At 51.8% G+C, this 15,464-nt stretch overlaps 1 protein-coding gene across 3 annotated transcripts in view; it reads right to left on the bottom strand.

Annotated features, from left to right (window-relative positions):
- GSG1L (GSG1 like) overlaps positions 1-15,464 on the bottom strand; it is a 200,274-nt gene that overhangs the window by 31,167 nt on the left and 153,643 nt on the right. For all 3 annotated transcript variants that reach the window (XM_045993678.1, XM_045993679.1, XM_045993681.1), the window contains exon 4: positions 4,907-5,018. In XM_045993678.1, the coding sequence (XP_045849634.1) occupies positions 4,907-5,018 (112 nt within the window). The remainder of the gene's footprint in view (positions 1-4,906; positions 5,019-15,464) is intronic.

Here is a 15,464-nt window from a genome sequence, read left to right as displayed (position 1 = left end):
AGATGCTTAACCAACTGAGCCACCAAGTCGCCCGAATCCATCTTTTATCTAACACCGTGGAAGGCGACACAAAACATCTAGGGCCTGGGCTCAGCCCGGGGCTGCGCACGGTTTGCTGCCCCTGGGCTTACTGGGCAATCTGGGCCTTTGCTCTCTCTGAGGCTGCCTGGTCCCTGAACTGGGCCTGGTAACCCGTCTGTGGGAGTCAGTACAGCAGGACCAGACAGCTTGGGGACCTGAGACACAGAGCTGGGGAAGGAAAAAAAAAAAAAAGAAAGAAAGAAAAAAGCCAAGCAGGAGGTGGGGAGGGGCCTCGGATGGGGTTCCGAGGCTTAGGGCCAAAGGGACGAAAGGGCACCCCATCCGGCAAGGGGCTGCCTCCATGCCCACAGGGTGTCACTGCGTGGATATTCGGGGCACATGCCTCCCAGCAAGTGAGAGCAGCATTAGCAAAGGCTCAATGTCATTGTCACAACTTAGAATCACCGCCACTTAGGAGCACTCGCTGTGTACGAAGCGCTTTAAGAGCTTGGTCCCACGTAGTCCCTCCAACAACCCTATGAAACACACATTACTATTATCCACTCCAGAGGTGGATACACTGAGAGGCGGGCTGCTTCCCTCTAACAGCAGCATCCACAGCGCACAACCTCTGTGCTAAGCACCGCACTGCCCTGTTCCACCCGGTCCCCATCGCAGCTCCTCCCGAGATGCCCTGCCTGGAGCCTCACCTCCTAAGGTTCGTGCTTTGAGAGGCCCCTTCACCTTGAATCTGACCCCATCACTAGCTCCTGACCAAGAGAATGCACCAGAAGTGACAGTGTGACTTCCGAGGCAAGGTCATAAAATAAACTTGTAGCGTCTGCTCAGATCTCTTGGAATGCTTGCTAACCACAAGAAGCCGCGCCCGCTGACAGCCTAGCTGAGCCCCCAGCCCCCAGCCGGCGTCCACAGCCGGTGCTGGGAGGGGCCAGCTTGGACGCCCTGCCTGGCCATGCCCCAGATGATGTCATCGTGGCCAGCGACCCACTGGAGCGTCATGCGAGACCCTGAGCAAGGATGACCTAGCTCAGCCCGGTCAACCCACTAAACCATAAGAAACAAGAACCCATTTTTATTTTAGGGTGATGTGTCTAAATGAAGAGACAAGGGATACGCTACTTGCAAGGGCCCCACAAGGAGAAACTCAGGCCAGCCCCATTTCACAGATGAGAATACTGAGGCACAGGGAGGCTGAGTGACCTGGTGCAAGTCCACAGCTGGTGAGGGTCAGAGTGGGGGTCTGCTCCCATGCTCTTTGATTCCTCTGGCCTCGATCACGTCTCCACGCTGTCAGTGCGCAGGGGCTGGCCGTGCATGTCCGCGTAAGGTTTGAACCAGGCTGTCTGATTCCCAAGCAAGGAGCGTTCCCCTCCCTGTGTAGGTGTCTCTCCCAGAAGCTGGTGCCCAACATCAGCTGAGCATTTCCCATCCCCCACCTGCCAAGCTCCCGAGGCCTGGTTCTGCTCCTGCTCTGCTGGGTGGGGAGACAGAGGCCGGCACTGTCTGGCCTCCGAGATGGTCTCTTCTCCGGTGCCTGGGGTGGGGACGGGGTGGGAGGGCAGGGACCAGAATTTTGAGAAATGGCCTCACACATATTAAACAAGAGAAATGACACTGCACAGCCCTGGCGAGGCCCCAAAAGTAAGGGATGAAAAATGGGGCTGATCCATCTTGCAGGCCTCGGTGACAAGAAGAAATGGATCAGCCCTAATAGGGGCCGCACGTTGGGCCCCGGCCTTAAATAAGTCAAATGAGAATGAGGCCAGCCCCAAGGGAGGAGAGGAGCAGGGCAGGAGGCCCGGCTTTCAGGGAAAGAAAGGTTCTCGTGGCTGACACAGCAGGCTGGGTTTTAGATGCTAAGTGCCAGGATGGAGAGCTAGAGGCTTCTGGAGAGGCCTGTGGGAGGAGGGGGCTCAGAATCCTATTACCACTGAAAGCTGTGGGACCCTGGGTGAGTGACCCAACCTTTCTGAGCCCTGGTTTCTATACACGCAACATGCGGGTTTTGCATATGTTCATTTGATATCAATAACAGTAATATTAGAAGGGCTGGTGCCTGGGGCGTCTGGGTGGCTCAGTCTGTGAAGAACCGGACTCTTGATTGCGGCTCAGGTTATGATCTCAGGTTCATGAGATCAAGCCCCACACTGGGCTCCACACTCGTGCTCAGCATGAGTCTGCTTGAGATTCTCTCTCTCCCTCTTTCTCTGCCCTTCCCCCTACTTATGTGCTTTCTAAACAAATCAATAAAAAGTTTAAAAAAAAAAAAAGGGCTGGTAAACACTTTCAAAGAAGAGCACTTGCCATATGTGAAACAGGGTGCCAAGCCCGTCAATAAACCGTCTTTGTATCATCCCATTCTCAGAGACGCAGAATACAGAGGTTGAAGGTGTGGGCTCCACGGCCAGGCTGCCTGCGTTCAGATCCCAGCTCTGCCACTCAGCAGCCAGCTGGCCTGGAGAGGTGACTTGAGTTCCCTGTGCCTCAGTTTCCTCTCCACAAAGTACACAACTCAGAGTTTGTTATGATGGTGACATACCAGGGCCCGGTACACGGCAGAGACTATTACACACGTGCTCGACACTCAAAAACGTTCATCCCTTTCCTTTGTCCCCTTCTCTAGTTCAGATGACCAGCTTCCAAGGTCAAGAGCTTGGGCAAGAATGGCCAGAGGGAGGGGAGCATTGGGTGAAAGGGAGCCAGAGTCTTAGCTGGTTTCCCCGCGATCCTTCCACTTCAAGGGATCAGGGGTGGTGTTGGACGGTCCAGGTCCCTTTAAGGCACATGTCTTTGCAGGGGGCGGAGCCCAGCAGAGTGGGAGGGGCACAAATCAGCAGCATTCCCCACAGGTCTGAAAGGGGTTCTTTCTGACTTGGAGCTCTTCCTGCTCCACTCTGACCACCTTCCTCCAAAGTCTCTGTACCTGCTCTCCCCTCTGCCCAGCACACTAGCTTATTCCCTTCTCCACTAGCCTGCCTGACCACATTGTCCCCAGAGGACCCTCCCTGCCTGGAGCTAGGTCTGCAAGCCCTCCTCCGTGATCCCGCAGTGGTCTGTGAACCGCCCTCCAACCCCAGCACCGCCATCCACAGGATAGCTTGTTCACTTGTCTCCATTGCCTGTTACAACAGCGTCTTGACCACTGCTGTGCCCCCAGTACCTAGGAGAGCGACTGCCCCCAAGTAAGCATGTGGTAAGCGCCTGTAAAATGACTAAGTAGATAAATGGTCCCCAACCACCAGAAGAGTCCAGATCTGCAGACCCTGGACATGTGTGGTCACTGTCTTTCCAGCATGCATCCCTTCTGATAAACCCACCCCACCCCCAACTTTATCTTGGGGGACCGCTTCTCCTCCTCTCTTTGACCAAGGATTTGGGTGGGGTCAATCCCTCCTCCTTGACCTTGTGACTTGGGCCAGACCAATTGGAGCAGTCCAGTCTCCTCGGGGTCTAAATCATTGGTCCTGGGATGGACACATGACTTAAGCTAATCCAGTGAAAGCCATTACCAGGATGTTGGCTGGAAATCCTGAAAAGAAGCCCCATCTCTCTGCTGGTGTTCCCACATTTGTAAAATGTAAGCCTAGAGCTGGGTTTGATGAGTTTGCTTAGGGAAAAGCTTGCTTAGGGAAAAGCTGCTTGTGAATGAAGCCAACCAACACAAAGGGAACAGAGATAGGAAAATGGGGAGGGGAGACTGCCTAAGCTCCTGATGAATCACCTGATCACCTGGATCCAGCTGTGCCTGAAGCAGACACTTCTGGTAGTGTCTGGTAGTGCACCCAGCATCCATTCCACCCACTCACCATCTGCAAGTTTTTGGTTCATTCCTCACTCCAGAGGTGAGTGGGGGCAAGCTGAGCCGATAAGGTCATGACATTCCCTCAGATGCAGTGATGATTCAAGAGAGAGGAAACGGCCTAAATTGGGCCCATCAGAGGGAGGCTTGGGACTTTAGTCAATGTTGGGGAAAGGCTTGGGACTTTAGTCAATGTTGGGGAATATATGTGGAGGAAGAAGCACCAGCCTCAGGAACGGCTTTCTCACCACCAGAAAGGAAGCCCACCCAGGGATAGGGTTAACATGTGCAGACGATCACAGAGGAAGAGCAGTCGGTCCTGATGACATCAGAGACTCTGGATCGAACGCACCCTGAAGTCCATAACACAGATGCACCTTCCACTTACAGGAACCAACGTATTTCCATATTGCTTGAAGTAGATTTTTCTGTTACAACACAAGACACCTTAACTGTTCCTCCCAGACTTTTCTCTAATACACATTCTGTGTTTACGTATACACAGGAATCTATCGCTGATCTGCCTTTCTTTGGCACACCTAGCTTATCAGACCTCCCTGGGCCCCCGCCACTTGCCAGCTTCCATCTCCACCTTCCCAGAGCAGCCTGTGTGGCAGGGTCGGCAAACTTTCTCTGTAGAGGGCCAGGTAGTAAATATTTCAGGCCTTGCGGGCTGCTGAGTGTCGGTGGCAGCCACAACCCCGTTGTTGTAGCAGGAAACCAGCCAGACAACACATAAATGTTAAGTATGGCTCTGTCCCAGTCAAACTTGATTGACGGACACTGAAATTTGAATTTCGTGTAATTTTCACAGGCCACAAGATGTTATTCTTTTGACTTATTTTCCAGCATCTTGCATGTAAAAACCATCCTTAAGTCAAAGGCTGTGTAAAAACAGGTTGTGGGCCTGATTTGGCCCATGGGCTATAGTTTGCAACCCCAGCTGTAGGGTCTCAAAGTGCCTTTGGACTCCTGGCTAGCTACCTTTGCCCTCTTCTGCTCTTCTCCCCTGAGCTGGGTCAAGCTGCTGAAGTCCCAGCAAGGCTGAAGGTCAAAGCCACTTACCAGAAGGACCACCCGTAGTCCCAGGAGTGGGGTCTCCAGTCTTCAGGGCCAAGACTCACAGTGACCTGGAATACTTGTGTGTACATCATGTGGGCTACCATTCCCAGGAGGCCTGTGGGGGGAGCAGAACAAGGCGTCAGGAGGCCAGGTGGGGCTCTGTCCCTGTTGTCCCATGGGCCTCTTAGTATTGGGGGACAGCCTGGAAGAAGAAGGGCCGTCGGCAGGACTGGAGCAGGAAGCAAGAGGGGGGTGGTTTTCTCAGCCAGTCAAGGAGCTTGAGTTTGAGTGAGAGGGCAAAAGGCAGGCCTGGGGAAATTAAACAAGGGAGACCCAGAGTCAGCTCTGGGCAAAGGTGGGCACACTTTTCCTGTTAAGTACCAGATAACGTAGATATTTAAGGCTCTGTGATCCACGCGATGTCTGTTGCAACTACTTCTCCACCTCTGTAGCACAAAAGAGCCATAGACAATACATAAATGGATGAGTATGGCTGTGTACCAATAAAACTTTATTTACAAAAACAAGCACTGGGCTGGATTTCGCTCGTGGGCTATAGTCGCTGATGCCTGCAAACTGTAAGGTCATTTGGGAGAAGGTCATTTGGGAGAAGCAGCCTCGTGGGTATTTTTCAAACTGTAGGTCTGGACTCATTAGACTAGTGGGTCATGAAATCACCTTCACTGATTGCCAGCAGTTAAAAAAAAAAAAAAAAGGCGGGCGCCTGGGTGGCTCAGTAGTTTAAGCCTCTGCCTCTGGCTCAGGTCATGATCTCAGGGTCCTGGGATCGAGTCCCGCATCAGGCTCTCAGCTCGGCAGGGAGCCTGCTTCCCTCTCACTCTCTCTGCCTGCCTCTCTGCCTACTTGTGATCTCTCTCTGTCAAATAAATAAATAAAATCTTTAAAAAAAAAAGGCAACAAGAATGGAAAGGAATAGACATACCTGATACCATCAAGTGCAGCAAGTGTTTATTATTTTGTGAATCTTTTTGGTTCTATGCATATGTCCGTGTATGTGGTGACTGAAACATGAGATGTTTTTCTGTGGCTCACGGGTCAAAAATCTTTGAACTCACTGGCTGGGAAAACCTGGATTCCCATGGATCTGAGTGGGAATCCTCTTCCCCCACATTTTCTCCATGTAGAGCTGGGCGAAGCTTCATTCTTTGAGCTTCGTTCAGATCTTTGGACCCTAAGATGAGGACTCTGATGGGTAAGGCAAAGGGTAGGTGAATGGGGCAAGGCAGCTTCAATGTCGGTGCCTAGGGGCATGGCCTTGTTACAGCTGGAAGGGTTATTACAACCCTGGGGGCATTTCCCTGTGTGGACCATGGCATCTGGAGCCCTCATGAACCCAACCCTAAGATAGAGCGATACAGTGTCGAGAAGAGAAGGGGTAGATAACAAGAAAGGAAAGCAATCACGCTTGTGCACCTGCTGTGGGCCAAGCACTCTGTGTTATTACCTCTTCCTTTTTGTAACAACCTTCTAAGTATCAGGAAGTACCATGATCGGGACTATGTATCATTGTTCAGGTTGCACACTGTACATCTCCATAGGGTCCATTCACGATGCAGTCTCTGTGTGTGTCCCTCCCTGGAGATGAAGCAGAACCACGCCTGTAAGGCTGTATATGGCAGCCCCAAGTATGATTATTTCCATTTTACAGGCGAGAAAACAGAAGCCTGGAGTGGTAAAGTCTGTCCATTGTTACGAAGGGGGTAAATGGCATTATTGGGGCTGGTGCCCAGATTCAAATGCCCTCAACTCCAGGGCCTCTCCCGTGCTGCCCAGCGTGAATCTGTCCTCCCCTGGTTGCCCGATCACCCTCTTCCCTCTTCTTGAAGAGGAGGCAAGGGGAAAGATGGAGATAAAGATAGGGAGGAGGAGGTTAAGCAGAGACAGAAGTAAAGAGAGAGCAGGGCTCTGCATCATGGAACTCAAGAGTGGGGAGTGGAGGGAGACAGCCAGCCTGGTTCCCATAGTGTGAAGATAAATGTTGAACAACTGGTTCTCCAGAGGGAAAAGAAAAGCCCTGATTTGTAGCATTTGCCGAGTTCCATGGTGCAGTGACTCCCACTATGGCCGATCTCAAGCTACTGATGTGACGTCACCGAAAGCAGAGCAGAGGTTGTGCCATCGGCGCTCCCAACCTGGTGCCCGCAGGCTCCAGCACACCTCTGGGTCATGCTCTAGCCCCTGGACCCCGGATCCAACAGAGACCAAAGACGCAGATGTAGCTGCCTGCTTCTCTGAGCCTGGGTCAGCCCCTTGTGGACAATTGTCACTGTTCTCGGACCGCAGGTGCGGCCTGGCAGGGAGCCCTCAAGTCAGAAAATCCCATACATTCTAGACTGCATTTTTAGTTGTGCCCTGGCAGGTGGCACAGAACTGTCCCGGGCTGTCACAGCCAACACAGCACTCTCTTTGGTCCTCTCTGCCCTGGCTCAGTCTATTAGAAGGAGGAGAAGAATGGTGAGCCATATGGCAATCTTATTTTTCTTTACTTGACATAGTTCTGGGTGAACTTGCCAAGAGGTACGTAACAGATCTACCTTATTCTTTGGAACTGCTGCATACAATTCCTTAATAATGAAGTAGCGTGTTTTACTTAGCCAATCAATCGACGGTTATATTATTTCCAGGTTTTTGCTCTATGAGAAGTTCTGCAATGAACGCTTTTCTGTAAGTGTCTTTGTGCTTACAAGCAAGGATATCTGCAGAGGGAGTAAGAAGAATTGCTGGGTCATGAAGCCTATGCATTTTAAATTGGAGTCAATGTCGGGGAATCGCTCTCTTGCATGGTAGCCCCATCTTGTGCTTCTGCCAGCTGTCTGGGAGTCCTTACCCAACCTTCACCGACGCTGCAGATTCCAAAACACTAAATACTGTGCCCCTTGCATGACGCAGAGTGACTCTTCAACATCGTTTAAAGTTTTGTGTTTCCTTCATTCCTAATGAGCTTGGGTGTTCTTCACGTGTTGGTTGACCATTCCTACCTCTGTCCTTACAGTGCCTTTGTCAATTATATATATATATGTATATATATACACACACACACACATATATTTTCCCTTATCAATTGGTAGGAATTCTTTACGTATTCTGCATACTAATCCTGTCTGTTACATAGAAGACTGAGAGTCTACTGCTTGCCTTTTCCCATGCGCTGCACATCTTTTTGTTTTTTAATTAATAAATAGACTTTGGTTTTTAGAGCCATTTTAGGTTTACAGAAAAAGTGAGGGGAACTTACAGAGAGCTCCCCTGTGCCCCTGGTCGCCACTCCCACAGTTTCCCGTATGATTAATATCTGGCATTAGCGTAGTATATTTGCTACCATTGACAAACCAACACTGATCCAGTATTAACTAAATTAAACTATTAACTTAGTTTACGTTAGGGCTTTCTCTTTGTGTTGTACATTCTATGGATTTTGATCAATCTTTTTGGGGGGGGTTGATCAATCTTTGATGACATGTGTCCACCATTACTGTATTGACTCATTTCACTGCCTTAAAAATCCCCTGTTCTCCATCTGCTCATCCCTCCTTCCCTCCCACCTCCCTGAAGCCCTGGCAGGCACCGATCTTTTTACCGTCTTCATCATTTTGCCTTTTCCAGAATGTCATATAGTTGGAATCGTATGGTGTGTAGCCTTCTCACATTGATGTCTGTCAGTTAGCAATATGCATGTACGTTTCCTCCACGTCTCCTCATGGCTTTCCAGTGTTGAATGATGGCAATTATGGATAAAGCCTCTTTTGTCCTACATTTTGGTATCTGATATCGTCAAACTTACCAGTCTTTTCCTTTTTGGTTTTTGCTTCCTATGTCTACTTTCAGAAAAGCAGCATCAGAAGGGACCCGGGAGGCTCAATCGGTTAAACATCTGCCTTTGGCTCAGGTCATGATCTCCAGATCTTGGGAATAAGCCCCATGTCCTCGGGCTCCCTGCTCAGTGGGGAGTCTGGTTCTCTCTCTCCCTCTGCCCCTCCCCCTGCTCACTTTCTCACTCTCTCTCAACTAAAAATCTTTAAAAAAAAAAAAAAGGCTTAGAAAAGTAACACCATCAATACATGGTCCTGTATTTTTATATTAATTCACCCAGAATTTATGGTGAATGGTGTGAGGTAACTGTTTTTAATGAGTCGCTAATTGTTTTGAATCCTTGTAGAATGATCTGTTCTTTCTGCAGTGATTTTAAATGACACTTATGTTCCAAGCCCCACATGTATATGAGCCTGTGTCCTAATGTCGCTCTGTTCCACTGATCTCCCTTTGTCCCTGTGTCAATGCCACAGTGTTTTAGTCCTTACAACTCACAAGAGAGTCTGTTAGCTGGGAGGACAAGCCCCCTCTCCTCGCTGCCCAGTGCTCATTCCCCCTGGAACTGCTGCCCTACCCAGGAGCCTTGTGCCTTTAGTGGGGTCCCGACCCCTTCCCTAGTCACTCCAGTCCCTTTCTCAGGGAGGAGCTTTCTCTCCAAACACCCCGCTGTTCTATCTTCTTCAGGTCCTTTGGTACCCTGCCAGTCCAGATGCTCCCTGAGTTATGTGACCTCTGGATGCCTTGGTTTTCTCATCTATAAAATGGGGATATCAGTAGGCACAGATGATTCTAGTGAGCATCTACTAAAGAAAGAGAACTTTCATGAGAACAACCATTCCTTGGATTAGGGCAGTGGGAACATAACAAAAACTCCCAGCTAGACCCAGAAGCCAGACCCAGCCTGTCGGCAGAATAATTAATTTTCCAAATTGTTAGTCTGAAAAAGCATTGATTTCTCAATCGAATTCCATTTACTCCTAAATACGAAAGGCCGTGCTTTAAGAAAATGACAGTTCACTCCAAGATAGGCTGGTGAGAGTCTCTGATTGCATTTTGAAGATGCTCCTTTAAAAACCTGACCCTCACCCATGTTTCTAGAAGCAGGTCTGCTCTGCAAAGGGAGGTATACGGTAGCATCTGTCATAGGAACGCTCTGCAGAAGGAATTGTTTCTAACTCCTCTGGGTGAAAAAAGTGACTTTCTGCGGAGTTCCTGCACCTCCTAAATTAGCATCAACTAAATGAATGGGGCTTTCCTGCTCCGTGACTGCTGCCTCCCGGCGGGAAGGAAACTCATGGCTGTAAACCTCATTTTCCAAATCCTGCCACCATAAACGGGAGCCCCGACCCACAACCCCACGCGGTGAGGTGGCCATGGCTCATCCAAGCCTCTGGGGGACGCTGGAGAGCACTGGCGTGTGAGGCTCACGGAGGTGCCAGAGCTGGGCTGCGTGTGATCCCTTCCCAGAGCGGGAAGGGCTGCCACAACTCCCAGCCCTGGTCAGACCAACGAAGGGAAGTCAGCTGTCAAGTCCGGAGGGGCTGGCATGGACCCAGAATTGAGAGACAGTGTCGGGAGGGTCAGAAGGTAAGTCCAGGGTAAAGCAGGGGGAAAACAAAGTGACAGAGAGTCTGTAGTTTCCAGCTCTGTCACTCACCAGCTACGTGACCTTGAAGGGGTGACATCCCATTTCTGTGCCTCAGTTTCCCCAAGTGTAACGTAGGGGTAATAACGGCACCTGTCATAGATTGGTATGAGTATCAGGTGGCTTATACTTGTGAAGCATCTAGAATAGTGCTTGGCAGGAAGGAGGCCCTATATCAGTGCTTCTTGAATGAATGAATGCATGAATGAATGAATGCCTAAGACTCACTGTATAGGCCCTCCAGATGGCACACTCGTCCAGGCACCAGGTCTGGAGTCCCAGCACACAGTAAGTGTTCAGGACGTGTCAAACGAACAGACCACCACAGATGTCAAGGTGTGTGGGGGCGGGGCGTTAGTCCGCTGGTGGAAAGTCCAGGGTCCCGGATATGGGAATGAGCAAGGGTGGGGCCGGATCTGCTAACTTGGGAGAGCCAGTCATCTATGTGAGCCAATATCCAAGTCATCGTTCATTTATTTATCATTTGTTAATTCAATCTGTCAGTGAATATTTATCAAATGTTTTTCACAGGTCTAGTGCTTGGGGCCCACTAACACAGACAGACCCAGGCCCTACCCTCAAGGCCCCCAGGGTCTAATGGAGAGATCCAGACAATGTGAATTAACAGGAAAACATCCTGTAGAGAGAAGTGCCGTGATGAAAATAAAATAATGTGACAGAGAGATCCTGGGGGCCGCTCAGCTGGATGGTCTGGGAGGGCCTCTCTGGGGAGGTGATTTTTTTTTTTTAAGATTGTATTTATTTATTTAAGAGAGAGTGAGACAGAGCATAAGCAGGGGGAAGGGCAGAGGGAGAAGCAGACTCCCTGCAGAGATGCAGCTGGATGCCAGGACTCCGGGATCAAGACCTGAGCTGAAGGCAGATGCCCAACCCACTGAGCCACCCAGGCGCCCCTCGGGAGGAGATGTTTAAGCAAAGATTTCATGGGAGCTGGAGGCAGCCACAGGGAGGTCTGGGGCAGAGCACTCCAGTAGGAGGGGGAGAGCCCTGGCAGGGGCCTGAGCTGGGGGTGGCAGGGAGAGGAGGCTCCTCCAGCAGAGGGCTAAGGAGAAGGTGACTAGAGATGGGTCAGGAGGGCAGGCGGTGGCCAGAACATTACGGGGCACAGTGATGAGTCTGGCTTTTATTCTAAGTGTGACAGAAGCCAGCAGAGGGCGGAAGCAGGAGCCTCGGTTATGTTTACTGCTTATCCTGGTTACTGGGTGAAGAGGGAGGACAGGGGAGGGGGTGTGGAGGAGGGAGCCCAGCTGAGAGGCCTGTCCAGGAGGCCGGCTACTTGGCCCGGAGCTGCTGGCAGCCCCTGGGCAGGTGTGAATGTGGAGCCAACGGGACGTGGGGGCGAGGGTGCCTGGAATCTAGGGTGCCTCCAGAGTTTCAGGTTGGGCAACGAAGCGGGCCAATGGTGGTGCCATCTACTAAGATGAAGACGGTGAAGGACGGTGAACATCGGGGTGGCTGGAGTCCCATCTGGGCCATTTTAGTTGGAAATGTCTATCTCCTACCCAAGCAGTGACATCAAGCAAGAGGTTGGGTATACAAGTTTGGGGTTCAGGGAGCAGTCTGAGCTGGGGATTAAATGCATGAGTCACCGGCACAGGGACAAGGGCCCGGGAGAGACCCCCCAGAGAGAGACTCTAGGAAGAGAAAGCCTGGATGGAGCTGAGCCAATGTTGGGTCTGAGCCGAGTAGGAGGGGCAGGCGGAGCGGCCCAGGAGGGGTCCAGGCAGCGGGAGGAAGCGAGTGTGGCATGGCCAGGGCCGGGCCAAGTACGTGTGCCGAGACAGAGGCAGCAGCGGAGAGGTCAGAAGTGAAGACAGAGAAGGGCCTGCTGAATTTGCCACCACGTGGGCCATCGGGGCAGACATTCAGCTACAATAGGGCTGAAATGAGAGAAAGCAGCCAAGTCATCCCAGAGAAGGCGTCGAAACCCATGGAGAAGCAGGAGAAAGGGGCGACAGCAGGGTTCAGGGATGGATACCGATGAGGGGAGACAGAGAACGTTCCTGTGCTCCCCCCACCAAGCTATCAAGTAGACGGGGGTGGTGGGGGGGAGACTGCCGGTCAGAGGGGCCCCAGGGCAACTGCAGAAGCAGGGCAGAGAGGAGGCAAGAAGGGCAGGGAAGCTTCTACACAAGCAAGGGGCTGGAGCTCCCCCCAGAGCTGCTTCCTCTCCACCGAGCACTTGAGAGTAAGTCCACGGGTGTGGACCTGCAGCAGTTTAGGGAGCGAGAGAAGGGCTGAAATAGTCCTTTCGGGGAGTGGGGACGCACTGTGTGTGGGGTCCATGCTCACGAGTGTAAAGTGAGATCAGGCGACATGATGGGGACGGGCCAGAGTGCCAAGCCATGATGCCATCCTGTGGGGAGGGAGTGTGCTGGACCCCGGCCCAGGGGGCCCCTGCTGCGGGAACACAGCAGCGTGGAGTTGCGGCTTGGGGCAGGACACGGAGCAATGACACCCACCCAGCATCCGGGACTTGTCTTGCCTCTGGCCTGCCTCTGTCTTGCAGGGTTTGGACATACTCTGCTGAAGGCATGCTCCATTTGATGGAGATATCAGAGAAGGAGTTGATTAATTAATTTATTATTATTTATTATTAAAGATGTTTATTGTTATATATTAAAGAGTTTATTATTAAAGATGCTAAGTCACTACTCTGAACACTCGGAGAGCATTCACGTCTACATAAATACTCTTGTATATGTGGGCACCGATCTGGATTTGCCAACAATCCCATGCATGTCATGTTGGGACGTCACAGAGCTGGTGGGGACCTGGAGGAGGCTGAAACCTGATGAGATAGGGCAGGAGGGCAGCAAAGGGGAAGCCGAGGCGGCCTGACAGTGAGTTGATGAGTCCCTGAGCATGTACTGAGTACCTGCGGGGGGCCAGACTCTCTTCCAGCTGCGGGGAAGCCCCTGGGAGAAGCCAACTGGTCTTCTAATGCGGGGGGGAGAGACAGAGACACCTGGGGACTGGCATGGGTCAGGGCAGCCAAGGGACCCATGGGAAGCCCAGGTGGGCTCCTTGACCAGGCTTGGGTGGGAAGATTAGGAAAAAATGTCACCCAGGGAAGGTGACCTCCAAGCTGAGAGCTGCAGGCTCAGAGGGACCAAGAGGGTGGGCCTGGCCGTGGAACCCACTCTGGGAGAGCCCGGAGGCAAAGCAGCCTGGTGGGCTGTTAGCGCTGTGAGGCAGGGCCCGTGGGTGGGGGACCCACTGCTAGAGATAAATGAGACACTGAAAAGTTCTGGATCTCTAGGGAGTTTGGGCTTTGTCCTGAGGGCAAATAGGCAGGAATCACGAAACTGTAAGCAAGAAGGCGAGAATCAGGTGTGTCTCATCTGTAAGATCTCTCTGGCTGGCGTGTGGAGGATGAGAAGGTGGAAAGCAGGGGGTTGGGGAGAGCTGGCTGTAGGTCCCCAAGAGACAAGGACATGGCCGGGCCAAGGCTGCTGAAGTCAGGGGGTAGGTGAGTAGGTCGTTGGAGGGGTGCGAGCTGTACCAAGATGGATGAATTCCCAGCCGGCCTGCAGACACCAGAGAGCCCTTCCTCGAGAGGGGGAGGGACTGGGGGTAACTGATGGGTTTGACCCACTTAACATTGGCCGAAAACTTTGAGCTTCTAAAGGTTGGAACTTCATGACACCCCTCAGCGGGGAGGAAGACAGAAAAATAAATCCCTTATCTATAAGTATCTAAAACATTCAAATGTTTGTCCGGATGGAGACCGGAGGCTGGCTCTGACTGTCCCTCGAGCCCTTTGACCTGGGGAGCACCCCATGCGGCGGGGTCCGCTTGCTCTGAAAACCGTGACCAAGGAGCCGAGCGGAGGCTATGTTTAAAGCCTGCCCAGAACTATTTTTAAAGACCAGGCTATTTTTAGACACTCTCTCGAGAACCCGAAGCCTCTCTGAGTAGCATATTTCAGGGTTTAAAAAGTTCCTCCTTACACATAACCTAAATCTTTCCAGCTCCAATTTAAGCTAATTTCTTGCTCTGCCCTCCGAGGACAAGGGGGTGAGCTGGTTGACTTCTTCTTGAGGGATCCTGTGGGAGCCTGGCAATTACCAAGTCTCCCCTCAACCTTGTCTGCCCTGTGCTAGATCATTGCCATTATTCTGCCCTTCCCGCAAGGGCCTCCCTTTCAGACCACTTGAGTCATTAGCATCATGCTTGTTTGGATTCTGCTCATTTCTCTATTTGCCTTTTACAGTGAAGTGGCCCAAATCACAGGCAGCTTTAATAGGGGACCATCCCATTTCAAGAACGGGGTTTACTGAACCACCACCAGCCTCGTCTGCCCCAACCACCTCCATCGAGCCCCAAGGCAATGAACGGACTCAGACACTTCCCAGCAGGTAGGGGCCTAGAAGGAGTCCCTGAGGCCATGACCCCCAGTTCCCAGTGAGTCCTGGGGCCACGCAGGGCAATTTGGTGGTGGGATGATTTTTTAAAGATTTTTTTTTTATTATTTATTTATTTGACAGCGAGAGACAGGAGATCACAAGTAGGCAGAGAGGCAGGCAGAGAGAGATAGAGGGAAGCAGGCCCCCCGCCGAGCAGAGAGCCCGATGCGGGACTCGATCCCAGGACCCTGAGATCATGACCTGAGCCGAAGGCAGCGGCTCAACCCACTGAGCCACCCAGGCGCCCTATATTGAAATCATGGATTTGTCCCCTCCCCACCTGGCCCCAGCATTCCCTTTTACCCTCCTTTAATGGGGTAACTGGAGAGACGATCTCAAGGCTTTGGGGCACAGTTGTCACAAAAGACTGGGAAAACAAGGTTCACGTCCCAGCTTTGCCGATTTCCAAAGCCTACAACGCAGATACTCGCTGAAAATGTGTGGAAGAATGTGGGATGAAGCGGAGGCGGCTTCTCTCCCCATCACCTGGAGACCAGGTCAAGTTGCCTGGCCGGGGAGGAGTGGGAGAAAGAGAGGACAGTGGGTCCCAGGATAGAATGAATCCAGCTATGCAGACATGAACAGAGCAGCCCCTTCCAGGACGGCTCCGGGAGCACGCGGGCCGTGGGGCAGCCCCCACAAAGGGTTTTCGCCC

Source organism: Meles meles, chromosome 21 (assembly GCF_922984935.1).
Source record: "Meles meles chromosome 21, mMelMel3.1 paternal haplotype, whole genome shotgun sequence".
NCBI classification, from domain to species: domain Eukaryota; kingdom Metazoa; phylum Chordata; class Mammalia; order Carnivora; family Mustelidae; genus Meles; species Meles meles.
This window is presented reverse-complemented; position numbering and strand designations above follow the sequence as displayed.